At 41.9% G+C, this 27,188-nt stretch overlaps 1 protein-coding gene across 2 annotated transcripts; it reads right to left on the bottom strand.

Annotated features, from left to right (window-relative positions):
* Positions 1-757: 757 nt before the first annotated feature.
* LOC128855231 (WD repeat-containing protein 20) lies at positions 758-27,188 on the bottom strand. 2 transcript variants are annotated; one of them, XM_054089954.1, is made up of 6 exons: positions 26,607-27,188; positions 25,922-26,542; positions 3,132-3,320; positions 1,861-3,058; positions 1,142-1,803; positions 758-1,069 (listed from the first exon to the last, which is right to left on the bottom strand). In XM_054089954.1, the coding sequence occupies exons 2-6, from the start codon at positions 26,456-26,458 to the stop codon at positions 1,007-1,009; spliced, it is 2,649 nt and encodes an 882-aa protein (XP_053945929.1). In that variant the 5' UTR covers positions 26,459-26,542; positions 26,607-27,188; the 3' UTR covers positions 758-1,006. The 2 variants fall into 2 exon arrangements, with proteins under 2 accessions (XP_053945929.1, XP_053945928.1); XM_054089953.1 differs by having other exon boundaries at positions 1,142-3,058.

Here is a 27,188-nt window from a genome sequence, read left to right as displayed (position 1 = left end):
TATATATATATATATAAATAGAAAAAACTTTAAATTAAACAAATAAAAAAAAATATTTTTTTTTTTTTCAGAAATCCAGCGCGCTATTTATGTGTCCATGGCTGTAGCATGGTGTATGTACACGTATGTAGTCAGCCGAAATTTTACTCAATTGTTTGTCTGCCTCTATTTGATTCGCGAAATTTTATCTTCATATTTTCATGAATTTGTCTTCAAATGTAAGCGCTTATTTAATGTGTATGGTTGTGTATGCGGCTTGTAATTAGTTGTGAAATCTATTATGTGCACTATAATAAATTTTTACTATACTTTTATTTTTATATAGCTTTTCAAGTTTCAGTTTCATAGCAATTTTCATACATACAAGATAACAAAGTTTACTTTACTAACGTCTCAAATCTATAGACATATGCACACATACGAATGTGTGCACAAGAGAGTATGCGCCGGAGATTTCCTAGAGCTCTAATGCTTCTCTGAACTGCTTGGTTGGTTTTCTCTTGTTTGCAATGCGTTTCGACTACTCTATTGCATATTAAATAAATGTATTATTTGTTTTTGCATTCCTGTTTTGTTGTTTCTTTTTTTACTTTTAACAAGTTGACTTAATCATTACTAAAAATATTTAATATATTTATATGCATAATAGTATTGTTTTACATACTTTGCTTGTATATATTTATGCTAATTACAGTGGAATATTTGAAAATAGTTTTATAGTTTTCATTGAGCGTCATTTTAAATGGCGCTTTACTTCTTTTGTTTTTGTTTATGTTTTTTCTCTTTTATCTGTTCATATGAATTTTGTTTATGTGTGTCGCAAGTGTAATTTTGCTGCATTCATTTCACTCATTTACTGCACCAGCTTCTATTTACCCACTGATCAATTTGTTGTATACGCAGCTTTTCGATTTATTATGAAAATTTATTCCGGCGTTTCCAACGATCTGCGGCCGATGCATTTCATCCGATTCTGTTCGTAGTTGTTTATATTTATTTTATCGAACTATATTACCGTGCCACCTGGAGGCGCCGCTTGACTTGGCGATAAATGCTGTGGTATATTTTGCTGCAAAAACACAGACACAAAGAGAAACACATGAAAGTTTTCATTATAGATTTCTAATTCCAACAGACTTACGGTGGCATAACCGGGTCGCGCCCATGTGTAGACGAAGCCATCCTGGCACGCTGTTAGAAAACAATCTTCTCGAAATATCAGAGCCGAGAGTCGTTCGTGCGCGATTTTCTTGCATATAAGTGGCTCTAGTAATGGGCATTCATCGAAACGCGGACACGAAGGTGTGCCGATCAATTTCATGGGATCGTAGGACGTCACCACCGCATTTGAGGCTGCACTCAGCGATGAGCTGTGTGAATGTGTCGTTGATTTACCCAGTTTAAGTGAGCCGAAGCTATGCGCTGTTGTGCTGCTGCTATTGCCCACAATTGCGCTACCGCCCCCGCTGCTACAGAGATCCGTGGCGCCGCCGGTTGACGTGCTGCTGCTAGCCGCACCGTATGGTTGGTGGTTATGATTACTGTTGGTTTGGTTGTTGGACTTGAGCAGGCTCATGCCCTTGCGATGGGTGCGATGCGTCGCCGCAATTTGCGATGCATCGAAGGAACCGGAGATTGAGGTGGTCTTCTTTTCGGAATTGCTCAGAAAACTGAAATTCGATAAGCGCTGCGTGAGACTGTTGAACGCGGATACGCTCGAGTCTGAAGACTTGGTGGAACTGTTTGAGTTCTTGCTGTTGTAGCCGGACGTGGAGAAGGTCGATGCGCTGCCCTTGGTGTTGCCTTCAATTGAGTCCGATTTGGTGGCACTAATGCAGTTGGGAAATTTTATAGAATTACCTGTTGCGTTCGCCTTATTTGAGTTGTTCGCTTTGCTGCTGTTGCTATTCGCATTGGCGCCGGTGCCGGCTGGACCTGCCTCATCCGGTGGTGTGTTGGCATTCGACGATTGTGATGATATGGTGCAGTTCGCTGTTGAGAATTTACTTGAGCTGCTGTTGCTATTGTTCTCAGGACCTACAGTTTCTTTCGTTGGACTGCTGGCATGCTGTGATGGCGGAAATGTGCCCGATATATTACCTATGGCTATTGGCCGTATCACTTTGATGCCGTCCGCATCTATACCGCCGTTCATATAACTAGTGTCATTCAAATTTACGCTATTGACTCGCTGACGCAGCGACAATGGATGACGCAGCACATCTTCCGTTATGTCCCACAGGCAAATCTGTGTATCCTGACTGACCGAACCAAGACGGTAACTAATGGCCAGTTTATCCGGTGCTAACGCCGCCGATGACGACGCGTCTGAACGAAAGGATGCTGAATGAGGCCGTTGTCGGGAATGATTTGGTGTAGAATTTTTATCATGCGCAACACCGCTCGCACCTATGGGGAAGTCAAATCCATTGCCAGTTGAATCGGCAGAGAAACGTGCCTCACGTCCAACGCCATATTCATTCATTTGATTTTCGTCGTCTGAAAAGTCACCACCATCCCAGTTGGTATACGATGTGGTGTAGGGATCGAATGCCACCACAGACACCCACGACCGATGACCTTGTCCGCGTGCTACCACACGACGCTCGTGCAACGACCACACCGTCACCAGGTCATCTTCACCGCCCACCACAATGTATTTACCATCTGGCGACCAACAGACACATAAAAAGCCGCCAAAGTAGGAACGCGCAATGCCAAGCAGCTCCATGGTGTCGTAGTGAAAAACACGCAGAAAACCATCCTGCGATACGATAGCCAAATTGGAGCCGCATGGCGAAAAGCAAAACTCGTTAATGCAACAATTCTCTGTGTTGAATATCCACTTATAGAGGGGATTACGCGTCGATTTGGATTTGCAGGTGAGTATTGTGTAGCCATCGCCCATCTTGAAGGGCTGATAGTTGGGCGCAGTCGGCGTGCAGGGGAGGTCCTCGTTGTATAAATACAGATTGCCCGAAGCGTGCGATGCCAGAAATAAGTTCGGTGAATTCGGCAACCATTTTAAACATGTCACTTTGGTCTTATCAATGAGCCGCTAAAGACAAATGTAAAACAATGGTAAGTTTGTATTTAAGGTTTAAATGAAAATGATGTTGTTTGTTAAATACTTCTTCATTGTATAGCTTCCGTAGTTCGCGAGGTCCTAGCTGTGGTGAGACGAGCTGAATTTGCCCTGTGGTGAAACCTACGAGTAGCGGCGCACCAGTTGGAGTGGCTGATGTCGCATTGAAGTCGTGGCAACTTGGATTAGTGCCTTTGTAGAATTTCTTGTCAATCGGTTTTGTCATTTCTGCGCCCTACAGAGGAGAGAAACAATATTTTAATATAAAATAAAATATTCAATATATTGGAATTTCTCCGGAATTTATTTTGTGTGGTCATAATAACAAAATTAATTTTTAAATCGAAAATTAGAAAAAAGAAAAAAAGGAATGACCAAGTAGCAACGTTAGTATTTCCAATTTTAATGTTGAATCCAGCTGCCAAAGCATGTAGTAAGGATTGACATTTCAGCATTTATCGTTTCACGCTTGTCTAAGGTGTGGAAATTATTAAAAATTAATATCGTATTTAATTTCGGCTCAGTTGAATACAACGTGAATTTCGTCATGAGGTCGGTCACCATTAGGCCTACTGTGTGTCTGCAATTCGTCACAGCGTGGAAAAGTTATTAAAGCGTGAGTATCGCAGAAGAACCAGAAATGTGGACTCGTCGCCGAATAGCTGAATTGGCTTTCGCCAGAGTCAACTAAGCTGCCACACCTGTGCTCCCAGTTAGGAAGCATAATGTAATGGTCTGCAAGTAGTCATGGCTGGAGTGCTCAAGCTAAACTCACTTTCTAGAAGTCAGGAAAGATCCTAGCTATATTAGAATAAATAAATAATTGGTGCGCATTTTTTTCAGGTGCTTGACCAAGCTCCTCATTCTATTTGATATTGTTCCACAAATAGAGAGACCTACAGTTTTAAGTCGACTCCGAATGGCTGATGGCTTTTTCATGGCAGAAATACAGTCGTAAGTTTGCCATTGTTAGCCAAGGGTATTCGACCCTAGACACTTCCGAATGGTAGTGACGCACCAACCCATTATGCTGGAAGTAGCATAAAATAGTCAAATTTCTAGGCTCTCTATTTGCAGAACTAAATCTCTCTAAACTACGCATCTGTATGTTGCTCCACAAGTGGATGGGCGGAAAAACATTCCTCGGCGGGTTGCATTACTTGCCAAAGGTTGACCGCGTTTAGAAACAACTTTCATTCGGTGGTTCATGCTCACGTTGGATTTTGAGTCCGGGCTCTCCCGAATGATAGTTACGCAGAAATCCATTCGGCTACGGCGGCTGCAGATGCGATAATAAATAATTTTTAATAAAATAATACATAGTGAATGATATTTTTTATAGCGAGTTCTGGTTTCCCCAAAATAGCGTGGTTTCACAAGTCGCCTAACAATCGATCCTTTTCCTAATTAGTTCGATAATGGTTGTTGTTTTTGTAGCAACATAAACATTCCCCATACTTACATACGGGGAATGCTGCTTGAGTGACAATCCTTGGCCGGATATAAATCCGGGCGTTTCGGTAACGTAGAACTGACTGTCGTGGAAACGAGTTCGATAATCGTCTCATCTGCCACTTTGATGATGTCATACGACATGCGCAGAACTACAATTGGACACTATTAGACTTTTGCTTGGACTAAGTAGGCAATTGCGTAGTAAATTCTTTTCTCGACCAACAAAACTAACTCTTTATATGGCTCACATCATGTCCGCCCTATCGTATGGCGCAGAAACTTGGACGATGACAACATTCGATGAGGCGTCCTTTGGAGTGTTTAAGGGAAATATGCTGCGAAAGATTTTGAGACCTTTGCACGTTAGCAACGGCGAGAAGCGCAAACGAATAAAGATCCGGCGGCTTCGTTGGCTGGGTCACATCGTCCGATTGGAAACAAACGCTCCGGCTCTGAAAGCATTCGATGCGGTACCAGCTGGTGGTAGCCAAGGAAAAATGCCTCTTCTGTGTTGGAAAGATCAGGCGAAGAAGGATTTGGCTTCACTTTGTGTATCGAACTGGCGCCGGTTAGCAAGAGAAAGAAACGAATGGTGCGCTTTATTAAACTAGGCAAAAATCATTAAGCGGTTATCGCGCCAATCAAGAAGAAGGAGACTTTTGCTTGTAAGGTGCAATTAAAGACGATGTTATGCAGCTAATTGAGACATTTTTGGTACTTAAAAACAACGCTTTCGAGCTTTTGTGAAAATGGGTCCGAAAGCATAGGGAATGTGCTGGAAAATTGGGTTGTGGGAATGGGCTTCTATAGGCATAAGTGAGAGAATGCAGTAGGTTGGTTGCATAAGGGTATCGCTATTCGGCTCTCAGATACGTTAACGGGATCAGCTGTGGTGTTGACGTAATTGTAGATTCTCGTTAAAAGTTTTTGGTTTATAAATAACTTCTTTCTTCAATCTTTTTTACATTAACCTAAGCTAACTTTTAATTTTTGTTTATAAATTTTCGCCATTTTGATTGTCTTTCAAACACTTCATCTATAACTGCATCACAGCAAAGTTATGTTTCTTTTGTTGTACTTAAATCTGCGTAATCTTATTATTTGTGGTTAATTGAAAGATTAATTCTTTTCAGTAAAGCAAAATTTTTTTTATTTTTTATAGCAATTTTAAATTAGCTCATGGCTGACTCTTTATCTTTGAAGGAAGTGTTTCTGGCGTTGATTAAATTATTTGAGTTTAATGCTAAAAGATTTTGAAAGAACCATACAGGGCTTTTCAAATACTTATGTCACACCTCTTAGGATATCTCCATATCCATATCAATTCTGCAAATTTCTCTCTAAAAAGAACTTGATACAACAATTTCGATATCAGTCCTAAGTATTCTCTTATTCACAAAAAAAAAAATATAAAAATAAAAAATTTTAAAATTCCCTCACCATAGTGAACAACATAAACACAGACAGGACGTCAGACATTCCCCTACCGCTCCAGCACGCGTAACATATAAATAGGCCTTTTTAACGTCAACCTACTGGATATTGTAATCGTAAACACGCAACTTAAATTCATTAATCTCTGACGCACTGGTGAAATAGCTGCCAGTATTATCGCTCCCGAAATAGAAGAATGCGCCTATAATACACCCATACAGTCATACAGTACTTAAGTAGTGTTTCAGCAGCAATTATGAAATACGAGAATAACCATAACAAAGAAAGTAGATACAGGAAAAGCAAAAAGGTTTAAGGTATGAGTATAAAATGATTAAATAGAACCGCTCAAATATAATTAGAACCAGCAAAATGTGGCGGTGAGCAGCTGACTTCAAATGCTTAATTAGTTTACGGGATTTACGCGATGGCAAATAAAACAAATAACAAATATGGAAACAAGCTAAATGTGTGAACGAAAATAATAACGAATAATAAAAAAGTTAAACAGTTTACATTTTGGTATATTTATAATATTTGCATTAGGGTTGTCCTTATGTAAATTGTGCTGCTGTTATGTCTATCTAGGTAAGGTTCGAATGGTTGCCCAGATCAAGGAATTCGGATGCGATCGAAAGTGAAGCCAGGGATTCCCTGACCAGTTTCGAATGCGCCTTAATTGCCTCGTGGCTATCGGAGTAAATATTTACTTTCTAAGTCGATCTAACTTGCGCAAAATAAAAAATCTGCAAGCAAATTTATTGAGAAATCAAGCTGAAGAATTTTTTAACTAAATATTATAATTATTAATGAAATAGACAAAAATAGTAGTATGTTTAGTGAATGTTTAGATTCAGTCGGTTCTACGGAACGACCCGTATTTATATCCGATTAAGGACTGTTACCCCGGCATTCCCTAAAAATATATAGTGAATTTTTATGCTGTTACAGCTACAAGAACTAAACATTCCACTAGCCCAAAATAAAAAATTGGCCACAGTGTTGATGCCCTGATGATATAACAAAACGGAGAAGGGCAAGTTATTAATGGCAATGATTCTTCGTTGAGATTTTGATCTCCTCTCTGAGATAAGTGATCTGTTGCAGGTGTTCGCTAGCCAGACATTGAGCAATCTCCTTTGGTTTTTGGCATCTACTAATTGTGTTCTGATTAAGCGCTACGTCAAATACTGGGAAAATGACGCGAAGGGTACCCCGTGTACGTTGAAAGCTAAGCCGAGCGTAAAACAGAAACCGATAGGCGCTGATCAAGATTGGATATAGCAAAGTGAATGCGAGAATTAGTGCGTTCTGAATCGTCAGCGTATGGGGTCAAGGGCATAGCCTCTGACGATTGACGAAACTTCGAAATATAGCAGTTGAAAAGCAAGGCGGACCATTTCTTGAGTCCCCCTGGGAGAATGGACTGTTCAAACCGACGATACTAGGCCTGCTCTCTCCCTCACATGTTAGCAACACATATTTGAATTTCCAAAATCTATCGGAAAATATTAAGTAAGACCTTGCCATTTATTTCAAATTGATATAGGTTTGATAATATACTCAGCACAGAAGAGAAGTTCCGCCCATGGAACCACTTGTTTTGATACAAGCAGTTAGATAGTTATTCTACTAAGACCGTGACTTTTTGTATTTCTGACCTCTTTACTGAAAAAGAAATACTGCTCCTGTCAACAGGCATCTGTTAGTTTACTCCTCTGTTTTACAGCTACCTTTATCAGACTACCCAGTAATTCACAGTCGACCACAAACGCAATCGTGTAACAACTTCACAGGAAGGTTTGGCGTTGTTTAATCGCAATATGGAAGAATTTTTGCGCCGTTTTGTAACCGTGGACGTAACATGGATCCATCGCCACACACAAGAGACCAAACAACAGTCGAAACAGTGGGTTTCTAAGGGTGAATCGGCTTAATAAGCACACGAAATTCAGTTTTTTCTATTTTCTCCTCAACTTACTGGGTAGTCTGATAAAGGTAGCTGTAAAACACAAACTAACTGACGCAGCTCGTTCAAATTTTGACAGGAGTCAACTGACAGATGGCTCTTGACAGGAGCAGTATTTATTTTTCAGTAAAGAGGTCAGAAATACAAAAAGTCACGGACTTATTGACCCGCCCTCGTATATTACTATTATGATTAAGACATGAGGTATGAATGTTCGAAGTATATAAGTTTTTTAAATTATCGATAATTTTTTTGACAAAATCATTGAATGATGTTATCAAAGTAGTGTACTTTGAAATTTGTTTAATATTAAATGCTGGAATATCATATTGTGCTCAGAATGTTTCGTGTCTCTGTCGTGCACTGTGAAAGCGGGGCAGTCGTGCCAAAGATGATGCATACTCTGCACAGTGACTTGGTCACACGGGCACCAGTCTTCGTCAATGATTCTGAATCGCTTTGGAAGGTTATGCTAGGTTAACTTGGCTGTCATTAAGCCACGCATAGATCTTCTGGTCCCTAGCGATACGAGGTGGAGACTGTCTTTTATTACGATTTAAAGTAGACATCACGTAGGATGTCACCACTTTTAGAAAACCTAAGCAGCGCAGGAGTATCTATTTTTGAGACCCTCAAACTGTGGGGCTCTCAAGCATTTCGAGCGCGTTTTTTGATAATACCGGACAAAAGCACAGAAGATGCTCTAAAGTTTGCCTCTATATCCTCGCTGCACTTCCGGCATTTGCCCTTGCTAGCAATCCCTATTTTGCAGCCATTAGATTATGACCTGTCAGCATACCTGATAGTTCTGCAGTATTTTTTTGGCGAGAGCGTTAATGTAAATTTAGTCAGTTTTTTGTCGTTAGTTCTACACATAACTTTTGCAGTTTTGCATGTGATTAGATTAGCCCACCTAGCGTCTGCTTCATATACGATCGTCCATTTCGTTGTAGGTTATAGTTATTTAGCGGTCTTTGTATGTCGTTCTCGTGTTCAAAAGGTGGGTTAACAGCACTTTTAGCTATCTCATCCACTATTTCGTCTCCTATGATGGCTTTGTGACTTGGTAATCAATAGATGTGCAGCCTTCTGTTTGCGGCTAGCCTTTCTATGGCTCACTTGGTCAGTTGGACTTTTTTGGAATTAATGCAATATTAGGTAATTGCTGTTATTGCGGCTTGACTATCCACGTAAATATAAATTATTGAGATATTTTTAGTTTTTCTGTAGGTTAGCTCCGCGGCTTTCCCAACAGTAAAAACTTCCGCTTGAAAAATACTGCTCTGATCCGGTAGCTTGATTGGCTGCCTAATCCCTAGCTTTGAACAGTAAATACCCGCTCCCACTCCGTGTAAAGTCTTAGAGCCATCTGTGTAAATGTGAAAAGTTCTACGGCCAGGCTTCGTGCTTTTGTGCCCTCCTCCCTCTTCATTTGTAGTGTGAAACATTCTCTCCCAATTAAAGCGTGGAGTCATATAGTCTGTGGAAACTGGACTCCTCTTCCGTATTGTGCTATATCCGAAGGTTCTGTACGTAAATGCTCCAGCAGACACTAACCTTCCCGCGGAACTTGGGAAGAATGCTAAAAAAATAATAAGCCTTGGCTTAGAGGGCTGACTAATATTTTATATATTTTCCATATTCGTCAAAATACCATATTTCGGTATCTCGGGCGGTGATAGCACTTGGAAGTCTTACCAAGCGTAAGAGGGTTTGAAATATGCTACAGCCACAAATGACAATCATAGCAATGAGATTACGATAATATTACGAGATTTCTTAGACCGAAATTGAGAAGTTGCACATCTTCCTCGAGACGTAATTTTGGATGAGGTGGGTGAGAGATCTAAGAATTGACGCTTTTCTAATGCTAAGGTTGGTAAGCAAAAATTAAATCTTTGGTTAGGTAAATGTAAACAAAGAAGATAATAGCGTGAAACAAGTGAGGAAGCCTAATTTCCGTCCGGACCGAACTTTATATACCCACGAACATTTAGGAAAACTTAATATTTTTGGAATCAAAGAAACTCACAGACTATGAGAGTTATATCGGCTAACAACAGAGGGTCGGACGGAACTTTCTCACCTTAACACTGAAATGACCGCTCACGAGATTTCTCGTGTTTCAGTGCCGAAACGTAAAGACCGGCAACGAGATTTCTTAATTGTATCTCTTTTCTCTGAAAATTATCCCTTCTAAAGGTAATTAATACCATAAATATTACAAAATATTGGAATGACTTCACATGCAGCAGGATTTAGTGCGTATATACATCTTGAACTTGTTGGAAACTGTTCGGTATTCTGTTAACAATTTCAGTTTAAAGAAAATTAAATTACCTAGAAGAATATCAAGAAAAAAACTACTTTGTGGGAAAGCAATTCCTTGTCTCGGTAAAAAAAAGTCCAACACTGGCATGTTGAGTTTGTGCAACCCATAAAAAAAGGAGCGAATCAAGCTATACTTTTATTGGCAACTTTTGTGCTGTACCTTTGCCTGAGGAATTATTAAACTTATTTAACAGCTATATTTACATATATTAGTTATAAGGTTAATAAATATGTAGATTTTTAATTTCCTAGATGTATTTATTTTTCACTCCAAATAAAAGCAAAATTCTTTGGGTTAAAAATCAATGAAAGCAAAACGCAATATCTCGCAAGACTTAACACGTTGAGAAAAGCGCCAGATCATACAATTGGTGATCATAAATTTGGCAGCGAGGATCAAATTAAGTATCTAGGACTGCTTCTCAATAGAACGGATGCTACAGAAGCATAAGAGTGACCAACTACCGTAATATGGCTATGGACCGAGATGCATGGAGAAAAATTGTGCGGGAAGTTAAGGTTCACACCGAGCTGTGGTGCCATGCATGATGGTGATTTATTTTTAGAGTACGGGAAATAATATGCCGTAATTTGAGTGTTAATAACTTTCGATCTCAATAATATTTCTGTCGGGTCTAAATAAGATGGCAGCAATAAATGTACCACGTTGGAGTAAAAGTTAATTAGAAGAAGACATATCAGCAGAGTTTGTTCACAAATTGTCGTGTTGTCCAAAAAAAATTCCCATACATACCATATACTTCATATTTTTGAGGATTTTTTTTGATAATTTTTCCTTTTTTATTTATTTTTCCTGTCTATAAACTGCAAATTTCGAACCTACTAAAGGCAAAAGTGCACAAACTACATATCGGATACACAAATGTTTACTTACAAAAAGTTTCATCATATGGAAAGTATTCAACATCTTGGCGCATTCTGCACGATAGGAGAAATTACAACTACTCCTACGGCAGCACTTGAAATAATACTCAACCTACCACCGATTGACATTGCGGCAGAAGGTCTAGCAGCTAGATTTGCCGCAAGACTTAACGAAACGTGTGAATCTATCTGTAAAGCATACGGACATAGCCCAAAAGGTATGAGTTATCGGACCAATACGGATTATATGACTCCCAAATACAATTAGGTGAAGAGATTCTGAACAACAATAGAAGAAGAAGGGTGGAAAAAAGGTATAAAACCTAGCCCCAATACGCTTAATATGTTTACTGATGGCTCGAAAATTATGGATTATATAGTAGGTGCAGGGATTTATTGCGCAGAGTTAGACATCAGGCAGCCAATTAAACTCCCTTACCACTGCAATATTTTTCAAGCAGATGTCTTTACTGTAGGTAAGGCTGCGGAAATAGCACTAGCAAGGGCATCAAGCAACGCCAAAATAAATATATACGTTGACAGCAAAGCGGCGATAAAAGTAGTAATAAACTCATATGAAATTTCAGCTAAAAATGAGAAGCCATAGAGAGATTAGTCGCAGACAGACGGTCACACATCTATTGAGTACCCGGACATAAAGGCATTGCAGGAAACGAAATTGTAGATGAGATTGCCAAAAGCGCTGTTTACATACAGTTTGAGCAAGAAAACGACATACGGAAACCTTTAAATACCGTATACAATGACATCGCTGCGGACATGAAAACACGGATAGGTAGGAGGTGGAATAATCTAGTCACTTGCAAAACCGCGAAAATCATGTGTACTCAGAATGCAGATAAATACGCCAGATTCCTACTAGCCCTGTCTAGAAAGGAAAGCAGAACTATCGTAGGTATACCGACAGGCCACAATTTATTAGCGGCACACGCATACAAGATGGGAATTACAAACATTGATAGCTGCAGATTTTGCAATGAACTAGAAGAGAGGGAAACTTCCCACGACAGACGGTTATACGTCATCGGAACGACCCGGATTTATATCCGGATAGGGACTGTCTCTTCAGCAACATTCCCTCTATATGTATGATTGTTTATGCTACTACAACAACAACACAGGGAAACTCGAGAACACCTTCTATGTTTTTGCTCTGCATTAGCTAGAACCCGAATGAAATGTTTAGGAGCTCTACAATATGAGAGGTTAGAATGTCTCTTGGGGTCAGAGCTTCAGAGCTTACTTAGAGTCGAAAAGACGCAGGCTTATTACAAGAAGCCTACTACAAGGAAACGTAAATGTCAAGCTCCATCTAGGTCAACCTAACTTAACCTAATCATATGTTTTTGTCTCTAGCCTTTCGAACTGCCCTTTGCTCCCCCAATTTTTAAGTGATGGATACTTTTATGGCGTTAACGATCTCCTACTTCCAAAAAATAAACATTTAAAAATTCTTCTTTTATGGACCACGACTATATATAGTACATATATGTTTACGCTTCTATTCCTTTATGCTGCCACATCCAACCGTTATGTGAAAAAAATTATAACACGCTTGAGTAGAAGAGCGCGAACATAATAAGTGGTTTGCAAACAAAAATTTAGCATTACACCGCCCCAACAACGGATTCTATCAAATGCACTGGGAGTCGGGCAGTAGGCCGCTGAATGCGTAACGTTTTGTACTATCCCAACGGCGGAAACAACTACACTAAATGCGAGGGTGGAGTACGGTACACTAGACAGGGCTAGTTTACTAGAGCGGCAGCCCTTGGTGGGGAAAAACCTGAGTCGTTCCGGTAACGTAGAACCGGCTGCCATGGGAAAATAAAGCAAGGAGTTCCGCAGGGTGGTGTCCTTTCACCCTTGCTTTTAAACTTCGAACTCTCGAAACTCCCCCAGCCGCCACAGGAAACCTCCCTGGTCTCCTACGCCGACGACTGCGCGATAATGGCATCGGGCACTGAATTTTGGTTGCCTACTCTTCTAACACCGCTCTCCCTTGGACCCAACCTGTTGAAACAGCAAGTTTCTTGGGCTACCGTTAGATGAGCTAGACGAAGACCAGCGGTGATTTACACTACACTGAAAAGGCAAAGTTACTGCTACAACAACAACAACACCAAATGCGATTTACGAATTTTTAAATTTGCAATAAACACATCCCTAATATTCGTATGTATGCAGTACATACATATATACATACACACATCTGTAGTAAAGACAAATTTGAGTTGGATATGTGGAATCTTACAGGTTTTGTTTGTCAAACGACATGATGAAATTTGCTTATTCAAATCGCAATTCCATAGAACATTTACGTGCACGCATATCAACATCTGCATACGCAAATATGTATGTACATACACTGATGGACAAAAGTCACCGTCATTTAGTATCTAGAAGATTATAACATCTCCCGCGCCCAGAAGATAATGGAAACATAAAAAGTAGTATTGTATATTTAACGAAAACTATTATTTATTTAAATTCTGTTTCAGTTTAAACATAAGGCTAATTCAAGAAGTATTTATAAAAAAAAGGCATATAATGGTTGCTGTGTGCATTTCTGGTGGACAAAAGTCACCGTCATTTAATAAAGTACTTAATCAATTTAAGTGCTAATATTATTTTAGTACGATGTGTGCTTGCCGTTATTTTTGATGACAGCTTGCAATCGTTTCTGCATCGAATGCGCCAGTTTGTCGGTAACATCTGGGCTTATTTCCTGCCATTCCTGTAGCAGCGTTTGCTTAAGCATATTTTTTGAGGTAACATGATGCTTCCGAATGCGCCGATCCAAATTGTCCCATAAATGTTCTATTGGATTCAGGTGGGGTGACTGTGGCGAGTTTTCAGGTATGGGAGTGTTGTACAAGACCCACAAACGAACTATTTCTGCGGTGTGCTTGGGGTCACTGCATTGTTGAAAATAATAGTCTGATTCAATGCCAAGCTTTTGAGCACTTTTTTGGAGATTTTCTTTAAGGATATTCAAATAAAGTCCTTTGTCCATTATTTCATCGATAAAGACGAGCTCTCCGACACCAGCCGCCGACATGCATCCAAGTACCATGACTCCAGCACCACCGTGTTTCACAGTTATTTGTATATGCTTCTCTGCTAATGCATCGCCCTGCTTTCTCCACGATAAAACACGTCCGTCTGATTTATATATGCAAAATTTACTTTCATCAGAGAAGATAACTTTTTCCCAGAAATCTATTTCCTTGCTTAAATGCTCTTTTGCGAAGGAAAGACGCTTCGTTTGGTTGACCTTGCTGATTTGTGGTTTTTTTCTGCATACTCTGGCGTTATAACAAGCGGAATTCAGCGCCCTGCGCACAGTACGTGGGTGAACGAGTGTGCCAGTGCTTTCCTTTATCGATGCAGCAATTTCTGTTGACGGAGTTTTTGGCTCCTTTTTAACTATTTTTATTATTTCACGCTTTTCACGTTCAGGTAGTGCCGGCGGTCGTCAACTCCTTGCCAAATATTTGCACTTTGGTACATCTTTAAATCTTTTTATTATTCCAGTAATAGTGGTGCGTGGACGATTTACTAATGAACATATCACCCGAATGGTCTTGCTTTGATTGTACGCATTTAAAATAATTTTTCTCTCTTCAATTGTGGTTTCTTTCCTTTTTTGATTAATTTTTAACAATCACGCGGCGTCAGTAAAATTTTTTAATTAAGTACCGTTATAGAATGTATACAGATCAGTCTTAAAGCTACCATACTAAACGAACTCACTGAAAAAAGGAGCCAGATTGGCTTAAATTTTTGTTAAAATTATTTTAAAAGGCAAGCCGAGCTGACGTGACGGTGAATTTTGTCCTCCAAAAAGGTGACAAAAATATTTTGTTTTTCATTTTTCCAAAAATGGGCTAGTAAGAGAAAGATATTTAAACTGAAATAGAAATTAAATAAATCATAGTTTTTGTTAAATATGCTACTTTTCATGTTTCCATTATATTCTGGGCACGGGAGATGTTATAATCTTCTAGATACTAAATGACGGTGACTTTTGTCCATCTGTGTATATATGTATGTCTGAATGAATTTGCAAGTGCACACACGTACAGACGGCACCCAACATGTGCTATGACGATAATTTTGTGCACTTCGGAATGATATAATTAAGATATTGTGTTATTTTTTAACGGTTCTTCGCGATCAGCTGTTACAGCTGACAGCCGGCTTTTCGATCGCACCGAGTATTATCATTGTCAAAAGTCGTGATATTGCTGAACAAGACATTGGCGACGTCATCCTTGTTAATCAGCCTCAACTGAAGTACCTATTTCGTCATCACTGCACCCGCGCTATCGTAAGAAGCGTCAATTTTATAGTTGAGTCTTGGCGATTATCTTCATAATTGTTGCATAAGAGTTCAGTGTGACTCTGTATTGTCGCTGCTGATTTGACTGCCATTGCTGCGGATTGCTGTAGTTGTGTAGCTATATACGTTTACATTTACACAAGTGCATTGTGTTTAAAGATGTGTGTGCATGTAGGTATGTATGCATGTAGTTGTGACAATTGGCGTTTTTGCTGGCGCAACTACTTTTGTATACGTTTGTCACTTTTATTGTTGTTATAATTCAGAGCTAAATTGTTGTTGATGGCAACGGAGTGCTATGGACACGGTTTACAATGCCTCAAACACGCGCCAGCTATTAATACTCGTATGCTCACACATACCCGTACATATTTGCATGGAATCGGATGTGTGATATGGGGCATCGCTTTCCGCGTCTCACTGCGTTTTTTCCAACCAATTGCAACGTGCAGTCAAGCCTTTTTTCCCCCACAGGGAACACTAAACGAAGTTTACTTTGGCACCTTTGTTTAGACCTTTTTTGATTGCTTGTTTCTATTGTCTTTAATTTCTATAGAAAACAAAATTTGTCAGACGATCGATTGAAGATTGAGAGTGGCTTGGCTGCGGCATTATTTTACCGTACGTACGTAGAACTACGTGAGGGACAGTTCTAAGAAATTCGCATTGATTCGTCGGTGACTGAAATGCATTTTTTGAAATATTAACAATATTTGGAATGAAATGTACCGAAGTACAACTGGAAATAAAGGGTATTTCCAAAGTGGCGCCTAGATGTCAGTAGTAAATAATCCCTAAACGGTAACTGTTTTAATGCCATCTTTGACATTTGTCAAGTAGACAGATGCACAATTTTACGTTATAGAACAATGAGTTAAAATTCTCGAAACTTATTGTAAAAATCGTCGATCTGTAAGAACGACATGACGCAAAACTCGTGATTTTTTAGACGAAATAATCATCCGAATGAATCGGAAATTTAAAGGTTGGTGAACAAATTTAAAGAAACTCGTTTTGTAGAGGACAGAAAAAGCGCTGGCAGGCCAAAAACTGAACGTTCTTGGATGTTCGTCCAAGCTCCTCCTCTTATTTGTGATTTACGCTTTAGTTTATTTTAAAGTGTGGTGAAATAATTTGAAGAAACTTCTTCGGTACATGATAGAAAAAGAGCTAACAAACCCAGACTGGACGATCTGTTGGGAACATTGCTGCTGCAGTGCAAAGGGTTGTTGAGCAACTTTCAACATCAATATCTCGACGTTATCCATCTCAACAATTAGATATTCATGAATCGACTTTTCGGCGAATGTACCTGTGCTTATGGTGGACATTTAAATGATGCCTTTTTTCACATATGTATATGTACATAATTGTTAATAGCATTATTTTGAATAAAAATAGTACGGGGAGTGCTGCTGGAGTGGCAGTCCTTGGGCGGATATAAAGTAAATTCAGATCGTTGCGGTAACGTAGAACCGACTGAGTTTTGCTACTCCGGCAGCCAAATCGCAAAAGACGGCGCAGTTGCAGATATGACAGATTGTAAAACACGAACTGCGTTTGATGAGTAGATTGTGAGATCTCCCACCCTGTCACTAAAAACAAAACTTAAAATCGTCAATTTCAGTGTAAAATCTGTTCTCCCATATGGTTCTGAGACCTGACTTATGTCTTCATATTCTTCTTTACTTCTAAATTTCCCTCCCACAACCAAATTGTTTGACACATATCCTATCACATATTTGTGAGTTTCGAAGTGCAGAAACTAAAGAAAAGATAACAGCAATGCAGAAATTCACAATGCAACTGATTATGGTTATGGTGAAAAATCTAAACTCAATTGGTCTCTATGGTTTTAGTTATGACTATGGAATTGTGGCAAGTCACCTCTAATCAATCTGGGACCTGGACGTAGACGCATAGGTATAGACCTTTGTAATGAGGAAGATGGAATGCCACTCTGAAGTAATGCGAAAGCGGTTCCTGAGTGGGCGACGAGTCCAAGCGAGGGGGGGCTTTTTTTACTCCCCGGACATCCCATTACTGCGACGGCAGTATTTTAAACCCCCACTCATCCGCCAAAAAAAAACCCTAAACCTTTGCCCATTTGTTGGTTCGATCAGCAAATTTATGGCGTTATGGTTATGGTACCTCTAATTTGGGCTTAAGAAATGACACTGAATGCAATTTGAAGTAGCCGAACATGTGCCTGGAATAAAGAATCATAAGGCCTCTTCATTTCCCCAAGCGGTAGCAAGTGGCAAATATATGAAGCAACTGATATAAAGAAACATATCTTGGTAGCGCTGGAAAAGAGCTGCCAAAAATGTAAAAATATTGAGTTATACCAGTTTTCTGAGTGTAATCACCCTCGCTAGCGGCTAATCTTACTCGAAAACTTTGCTGTTGCTTTCACATGCAAATTTTCCGTCAAGTGAGCAAAGCCCAGAGATAGTGAGCAGAGAAGTGACGAATTGAAGGCGCCTATAATATGATTATAAAATATTATAAAGATAAGGCTATGAAATGTGTATCTTCCCAACTGGGCACGTTGAACTATCGACGTTCACCCAACAGTGGATTTGGATGTGGTATATCTGGGCACAGCATTCATAAAAATTGTATGCGAAATATTTTATGCTGCTGCAACAACAGCGAACTATCCACAGATTTTGAACATAATTCAACCAAAAGCAAGAGGCTCACGTCATATGAATGCCGTTATCAGAACAACCACTTCCACTGCAGCCGAAGAGCCTAAATTTTCTCGTAAAAGCCATTCGTTCTATAGCGATTTGAATTCCTGCCTACAATACCTCAAATAGACCGCAGCAGTGCCTATATACATATGTATGACCTACATATTTGGAGAAAAGCACCGCTCTTTACTTTGACCTCTTAGGTGGTTCCCCTGCAGCACCTACACAATGAGGTATAAATGCTTCCAGTCAAGGAGAACAAAAAAAAAATGCTCCGCCAGCAGTTTCTCCTAGGGTGATACCTTCGGTCAGACACTTGCTAGAACTTGAGCTATCCCCAAGGTACGTCAGGAGCCATCTATTCAACTATAATGACGAGATCCAGAACAAAACACACTTATAACTACTGGACCGGACAGTATACAGACAAACATTAAACAACATTCATCGGGAGACACTTACAACCTTCCTTTGAATGCCGTTATCGGAGTTCAACCAACACCTATTGCAGACGAAGATCTTCAGCTGGCCCGCAGGCCAGCGCAACTTTGGCCCAATTGTGTTCTGGATTTTGTAGCAGGTTAAACTTCTACTTATCCAGAATCGACCCATACATACCCAATATTTGCCAAGCATGTGAGGGCGCACCGCATGACACTATCCACCTATTCACATGCCCCATCAAACCTACTCACCTAACACACCTCTCCCTCTGGACCCAACCTGTAGCAACATAACATTTTCTGGGTCTATCGTTAGATGAGTTTGACGAAGACGACCGGTAACTACATCGCACTGATAGGGTTTAGTAAGCTGCAGCAGCAACAACAACAACCTCTTCTGCGTTCCCACGGTAGTCGGTTCTACGTTACCTGAACGATCCGGATTTATAACCGGCCAAGGACTGTCACTCTAGCTGCTCTAGCCTCGAATATTTATGGGGAATGTTTATGTTGTTACAATAAAGGTGACAACGACCTCTTCTGCTACGACGTTCCCAAGAAGTCGATTTTACCTCTTCAGACCATCAATTTTTGCTTGTAAAATATTTCCCGACGCGATTGAAATTAGATTCTGGTATAGTCGAGATATCTAAACTTTAGCCTATCTATCTTTCGATTGAGGTTCAAGGCAAGTTCAGTACATCGGGTGGGTGTTCCCACGATTGTTGATTCCACGTTACTGGGACGACCTGAATTTATAACCGGCCAAGGACTGTCACTCTAGCAGCATTCCTCGAACATTTATGGGCAGTTAGAGACACCCTTGGCATGATAAGGAATTTTCATTAATCTACATTACTGAAACAAATTGGAAATAGTTATGGCATGAGGAGTTTCAGATCTGTATATACTCATATACATATGTATGTATGTACATATCTCCAAATGCTATTTTCATGCGCTTCAAGTGGCAAAGATATCTTCGAGAGCTAAGTACAAAATGAAAGTATGAACAGACATCAATAAAGCAATGGAATGTTCATTTATAACCGTTTAAACAATATATACTATAGGTTTGTATGTATGTATGCACGTTTGAAGGCATAAGAGCGCACAAAAATTGATCGCAATTGACGGAAATACTTGAGAAGCAATTAAGTAGATGCAAAACACGAGTTGACAAAAGTAAAAACAAAACCCGATCGATTTGGTATTTTTTGTTTCAAGCTGTTTTAGCAAATACGAGTTGTTGTTCTTGTTTTAAGAAAGTGATTAAAAAGCTGATTGTTGAATAACCTACAGGTATGGAAATGAGTATTAAATCCCCGTATGGATCATATAAAACATTTAAATGCCGGCTCTTAAGCAAGTCTCCCTGATTTGGGTGCCAGGACATGAGGAATACGAAGAAAACGAGAAGGCATTTAGGCCATTTATCCGACCAACCCCATTTTTCGGCTTTAGCAAAAACAACCTAAAACAGGAAACCAAAAAATAGATCCAAATAAAAACTAGGGAATTCTGGAACGGCACAAACAGCCCGAAATTTCATACCAACAGAGCAAAATCTGCTCTAACCCTAGATAAAAGGGGCTAAGATTACTCAATGGAACACTTACAGGCCATTTTGCAATTATAATCTATTAAAGGCCTGCAATAAACATATCAATACAAAAGATCTTAGTTTATGCAGGTTCTGCTGTGATGAAAAGGAGTCCACGGAACACTTAGTCACCAATTGTGAAGCATTAGGTCACAGGAGACACATAGTCCTGGGCTCGTACCTACTAGAGGATGAAAACTTACAAATGCTCCCTCCTAAGGAGATGGTTTGATTCCTCGCAATACTATTGTAAATAATTAAAATTTAGCGCTTAGGAGCGCACAATAGATCAATCTGGGAGCAGTGCACAAAGGCCTTAGCCTAACCGGTACAACTAGTACGATCTACACATCAGGACCAGGATGGCTACTCTAACAGCATTTCGCCTCAAGCACAACCTTGTTGTTGTTTGTTGTTGTTTTAACAGCATAGTTAGCCCTGTCAGTGTAAGTATATCATCGGTCGTCTTCGTCTAGCTCATCTAAGGGTAGGCCCAGGAAACATGCTGTTTCGACAGGTTGGGTCCAGAGGGAGAGGGGGGTTAGATGAGTCTGATTGAGGGGGCATGTGAAGAGGTGGTTAGTGTCGTGCGGGGTACCTTCACATGCCGGACATGTGTTTGGTATGTCGGGGTCGATTCTGGATAAGTAGGAGTTTAACCTGCTACAATATCCAGAACGTAATTGTGCCAATGTTACACGAGTCTCACGGGGAAGCTGGAGCTCTTCATCTGCAATAGGTGGTGGTTGGACTCCGATTACGGCATTCACAGGACGGGAGTTCATGAAGGTGGTAACGGTCTCCCGGTGAATGTCGTTTATTGACTGTCTAAATACTGTCCGGTCCAGTAGGTTTCAGTCAGTTTTGTCCTGGAGTTCGTCAGCGTAGTTGAGGAGGTGTCTCCTGACGTGCCTGGGAGGCGGCTCAGGCTCAAGCAGGTGTCTGCAGGGGTGAAACCTGCGGTAACACCCCAGCAGGAACTGCTTGCTGAGCAATTTGTTGTGCTCCGCAACTGGGAGCATTTGTGCCTCGTTGTGTAGGTGTTGTATGGGTGACATCAGGAGGCACCCGGTCGCTGTCCGAATGGCGGTATTTTGACATGTCTGAAGTTTTGTCCACTGCGAATCACTAGTACCAGGCGACCAGACAGGCGCAGCATAGTTTAGAACCGGCCGGCCAATTGCCTTAAATGTCGAAAGCAACAGTTCTTTGTCTTTGCCCCAAGTGCTGCCGGCCAGCGATTTGAGGACCTTGTTGCGATTTTGGACTTTAGTGGCAATTGCGGTTGTATGCGCAGAGAAGGAGAGCAAGCTGTCAAAGGTTACACCCAAAATTTTGGGGTTATTCACAGTCGGAATTGGCGTGTCGTCGACTTTTACCTTAAGGGACAGCTTGACCTCCTTTGTCCAGGTGGTGAATAGGGTCGCCGTGGACTTGGTGGGGGAAAGTTGGAGATTCCTCGCAGTGAAAAAGCGAGAAAGGTCGGTGAGGTAGTTGTTCACTTTGGAACACAGGCCATCGATGTCATTGCCCGACGCCATTATCGTGCAATCGTCAGCGTATGAGATCAGGGAAACTCCCGCTGGTGGTTGGGGGAGCTTCGAGATGTAGAAGTTAAAAAGCAAGGGTGAAAGGACACCACCCTGCGGTACGCCTTGCTTAATCTTCCTCTGCTTTGACATTTGATCTCGAAAAATCACTGACGAGTGCCGACCGCTCAGGTAGTTCGCGGACCACCTCTTCAACCCTGGCGGGAGTGTCGACTGATAAATATCATCTAGTAGCGTGGAATGGCTGACTGTATCGAAAGCCTTCTTTAGGTCCAACGCTACTAGGACAGTCCTCTCGCAGGGGCGGTTTTGGTTAAGCCCGCGATTTATCTGGGCGTTTATGGCGGTGAGTGCCGTGGTGGTGCTGTGCACTCGTCGGAATCCGTGCTGATGTGGGGCTGGGGCCAGGTGTGTCGTGTAGAGTGGGAGTAGGAGGGCTTCAAGTGTCTTCACTACTGGGGAAAGGAGAGTTATCGGCCGATAAGACTCCCCTTGGTTGGCGGGCTTCCCAGGTTTCAATAGTGGGACCACTCTCCCTGCTTTCCACTTGTCAGGGATGATGAGAGTGGCCAGAGACAAATTGAAGACCCTTGTGAGGTATCCTACTCCCAGGGGTCCCAGATGCTTCAGCATCAGCGCGTTAAGTCCGTCAGGACCAATGGCTTTCGATGATTTCGACTTGTTGATGGCCCCCTGAACCTCATCACCGGAGAAAGTAAGTGGCGCACTGTCGTTTGTCAGTTTGTGCAGCCTTCTGGTAACACGACGTTTGGTTCTGTCGCCCGGAGGATGCAGTGTAAACAGCCGGCTAAAATAGCTCGCGCATCTCTTCGGGTCCGACGAAGTACAACCGTTGAAGGTGATAGCCACCTTGTCGTTGTGTTTCGTCGGGTCCGACAGGGACCTAACGGTGGACCAGAGCTTACTCACTCCGGAGGTGAGGTTACAAGTCTTCAGGTGCTCAACCCATTTAGTCCGCTTATGTTGATTTACCAGTTGCCGGATCTCCAAATTGAGATCCCTTATGCGGGGATCCCCGGGATCGGCCTGGCGTAGGTGGTCACACTCGTTTGCTAAACTGGCTGCTTCTGCTGGGAAATGAGGACGGATGTCCTTATAGCATCCAGCTGGGATGAAGCGAGCCGCAGCAGCTGTGAGCACCTTGCGGAATGCGCGTTCGCCTACGCGCACATCAGTGGGGATGGGAAGAGCGGCGAAGGTGTCCTCGGTGAATTCCGCGAAGCCGGCCCAATTAGCTTTTTTAAAGTTAAAATAGGACCGGTGATTCGCGGAAACGAAGTCGGCAGGTCTCTCAATCGAGACGATAATGGGCAAGTGGTCTGATGCAAGCGATAACATAGGTCGCCACGTTATGCTATTTATCAGACCCGCGCTAGCTATTGTTAGGTCAGGCGAGCTGCTACAATTGCCCACTACCCTGGTGGGGGCGTCGTCGTTCACAGTGCTGAATGTCGAGTCGTCTATCTGCTCTGCCAATTGCTGTCCCCTACGATCATTTGGCAGGCTTGAATGCCAAAGATCGTGATGCGCATTAAAGTCACCTACAACCAATCGGTTTTCACCTCTGATGAGCGCACCTATATCAGGGTGATATCCTGCCGGGCAGCAGGTGACAGGGGGTATATATACGTTAAAGATTTCGAGCTCGGAATCGCCTGACCGGACAGCTATGCCTTGACATTCTAAGGTGCTGTCCCTGCGGTCGATTCCTTCATCGATGAGACGATACTGCACTGTGTGGTGGACTATGAACGCTAGGCCACCACCATTGTCTCGCTCGCGATCGTGTCTGTGCACGTTATAGCCATCCCTGGTGATCAGAGATGACCTAGCGTGCAACTTTGTTTCCTGGACCGCAGCTATTTTGATACTGTGCCGGCTCATAAAGTCGACTATCTCGTCGACCTTACTCGTAAGTCCGTTGCAGTTAAACTGGAGAAGCTTGAAGCTTCTCGGTGAGGTCAGTGTAATCCGGGGGGTGAGGGACGCGTGGGGTTGTCTACGTTGGACCTGCTGCGCAATCCACTGTGGTTGTTGCGGCCTGATGGTGGTGGGCGGCCGCGCCTCCGGGGGCGGTAGTGGGTGCAGAGCTCTGCAGCAGGGGGCAACGTAGGCAGTTGTCCACTCACGGGTGGTGCGCAGGCCGGAACATCTCCGAAAATGGCACCAGCCACTGCAGGAATTGCATTGGACTGATACCAGATTCCGAGGTATTACGGTCTGACACACGGAACAGACTGTACGGGGGACCAGGAGCTGCTGGTTTGTCCCCGCACTGGGGTTGGAGCAGGAAGGGATGGGAGGGGTTGAGGGGGAGTTGTGTTGCTCCGATAGGCTCCTCACCATGGAGGTGTGGGTTGTGGTGGCGGTTGGTAGTGCCGGCCTATCAGGGGGTGTGGTAGCCGTGGAGGCATCAGACGCCTGCTGGCGGGAGCAACACGTGGCCACATACCGTGTGGACCACTCCCTGTGCGACTTAAGGCCTGAGCAGGTCTTAAGGTGGCTCCACCCGTTGCACTTATTGCACCTAACCGAGGTGGAGTTCGGGTGGAGCCGTTGATGGCAGACGCAGCAGTTGAATACCTCTGGCCCAGGGTTGGATTCGACTCCAGCCCTGAGGAGAAGCATTTGGAGCAGGTTTGCTGCGAGAGTTTGCTCCTGTGACGTAAGGGGTGGGGTGATATACGATACACTAGACAGGGCTAGTGTACTGGGGCGGCAGCCCTTGGTCGGGAAAAACCCGAGTCATTCCGGTAACGTAGAACCGGCTGCCATGGGAATGGGATATGCTGGGCTGCAATGCCAGCGATTGCCTGAAATATCAATAATTATTACGAAAAGAAACTTTTGATTCACAAGTACACAACAGAGGCGAAAACTAATATAAATCAGAAATGGGCATAAAGATCAAAAGATTTCAGAGCGAGCTAAGCATCGCAGGCAGCAAAAAATGTATGAATTGTATCTGCCTTATTGCTATTATAGCTGAATACTCATTCCCATGCACACAAGCATGCCATATCAACCGACAAAGTATGCTGCTGCAACAATAACACCAACAAAGTGTACGCTGTTTGTTTATTGTTCGCTACAAAATTTTAATTTCAATTTAGTAATTTTGAGATCATCGAAGCATTGCCCGATGCTCTACATATGTAGTTCGGTATTTTTTACAGCCTACCGCCGCAGTGCAGCGCTTGTGGGCACTCTGGTGCGCACTGCGGTGTTTACGGCTGCTTTGTTAGCTTATGTCCGGCAACAATTGCTCGACAAATTAAATGATTGTTTGCAAATCATTTCAAAGCTTGCTACACACGAAACTATAATACCTATGTATATATTGTATTTACATATTCGTTGTAAGGTCTATGCTGCCTCGTTGCATTTTCATTATTCTTTGCCACAAGCTTGGCAGCTGTTTTCCTCCTCGAATTTTAAACCACAGCAATTGCAGCAATTTGTTTTGCTTTTAGTTATTACAAATTGACCAGTTTTAATTCAGTTGTTTGTTTACTCATTTGTTCTGTTATTACTTGAGTTAACATTTTTGTAGTCCACTAGCAATTCAACGTTATCAACGCCAGCACTAGAGGCGGCTGGCTGCAACTTGCATCAAACAGCATGTATCAACAATAACAAAAATAACAACAGCAATATGTGTTCTCATATATGTACATACATATATCGTATGTCTGAAAACGCAGCGGTTGGCCGTGGAGTGGCTGTCAGAGCTGTGCAAAAGTGGCTACCGCTGCAGTGTTGATTGCACGTCGGTGCGCAGCTGCGTCAGACGCGCATTAGATAAGATAAGAAGTATGTTTGTTATTTATTTAAATTTGTCTTTATTTATTTTCAGACTTCAAGCAGACGTGTATATCTGTGCGGTGGGGCTACTTTTGACTTGAAAGAATAAAATGGAATGTATTTTGCTATTGAATATTCGCATTCAGCATTCACAGTTCTATAGCGGCAACGTAAAAAGAGCCTACAAATATTAATTTTCAGTAAAGCAGCAAAAAATGCTGCAATACGAGATCTACTTTGCATTCTTTTTTCACGTTTTACTCTAAATCAACTCACCTTTTTCACACCTCTAAAAGCATACACGTACAATTCCCTGCCGAAGTTAAAGCAAATACGATCGCCTCCATAAATCTGGCTTGCCAAGCCATTTTGGCCATCCGAACCGCCATTGATCATTGTGTGCATTGATATGCCTGCACCGAGTCGCGCATCCATTGCGACTGGCACACTATAAGCCAATTGTTGTTGTCCATTAACTAACGAGCCAGAGCCAGAGGCATTACTTCCATTGGTAGAACCATCACCGCTTCCTTTCGTGTTGTTCGTAGTTGTATTATTTGCATTGCCGTTCACAGGGCCGCCAGCAGCATTGCTTCCACCACTGCCATTGCCACTTGCCACATTTTGACAAGCGGTATTATTGGGCAGCGACACAATAGAAACACGTACTTGCGGCGAGCTCTGATTGCTGGTGTAGCCAACGCGATTTGGACGCGAGTACTCCGATAGCGTGAGCAGCCGGTAGGTGCCCTCGCGCGTCACAAATTGAGTCTTTAAGTCGTCCTTGACATTCGGATCGAGTTGTGCGGCCATTACTCCGTATCTATTGTTTATTTGCAACTTGCTTGCTGACTGTAATATTGGTCGACAACACTGATGGCTGACGCAAGATGTGTGCTGCAATTGTTATTTGAAGTGTGTGAAGTGGCTAGAAACTATTCGAATGCCTTCACAAACCTACCTCTACATACCAACATTCGTTGTCACTGCCACTGCGACACCTTCTTCCCCCTAACCGTTTGTTCGCCCAACCCCCCCAAAAGAATTAATATGAAGGAATGTTAATACACTTGCACGTTCTATTTGTTGTTGTTGTTGTTGCGTTTATCGGAACACTTATAATTCCTTGTTTTCGCTTGATTTAAGAATTTTATTTGGATTTTTCAACGCACTGATACGCGAGAAAAACACTATGACCACCACAGCTATTCCTGCTAGCAGCAAGTGGGCTTGGGGGCGCGGCCGATAGCGCTGCTTTGCCACTGCTGCATTTGTTGTTGGGAGGAATTTTCTTTTTCGTTTCGCTTTTCACACTGGATGCATTTTCATTCCCGTAACTTCGTAATCGGCCACACGACAAATTTCGATAGTTGCATATGCATATGACGTAAAAGTTTCCGTTTTCAATGCATTTATTTAATTTATTGTAATTGCCCAGTCCACCGCTATTTGTAAGAAGAACTTTTTGCACTTTTTCACAATTTTCCGTCGTCTTCCTGCGTTTTTACTTTCATTCTAATTTTTTCTCATTTTCTCGTTGACA

The sequence above is a fragment of the Anastrepha ludens genome, chromosome 2, assembly GCF_028408465.1.
Source record: "Anastrepha ludens isolate Willacy chromosome 2, idAnaLude1.1, whole genome shotgun sequence".
Classification (NCBI taxonomy): domain Eukaryota; kingdom Metazoa; phylum Arthropoda; class Insecta; order Diptera; family Tephritidae; genus Anastrepha; species Anastrepha ludens.
The sequence above is the reverse complement of the archived record's forward strand: the minus strand, read 5'-3'. Positions and strand labels throughout refer to the sequence as shown.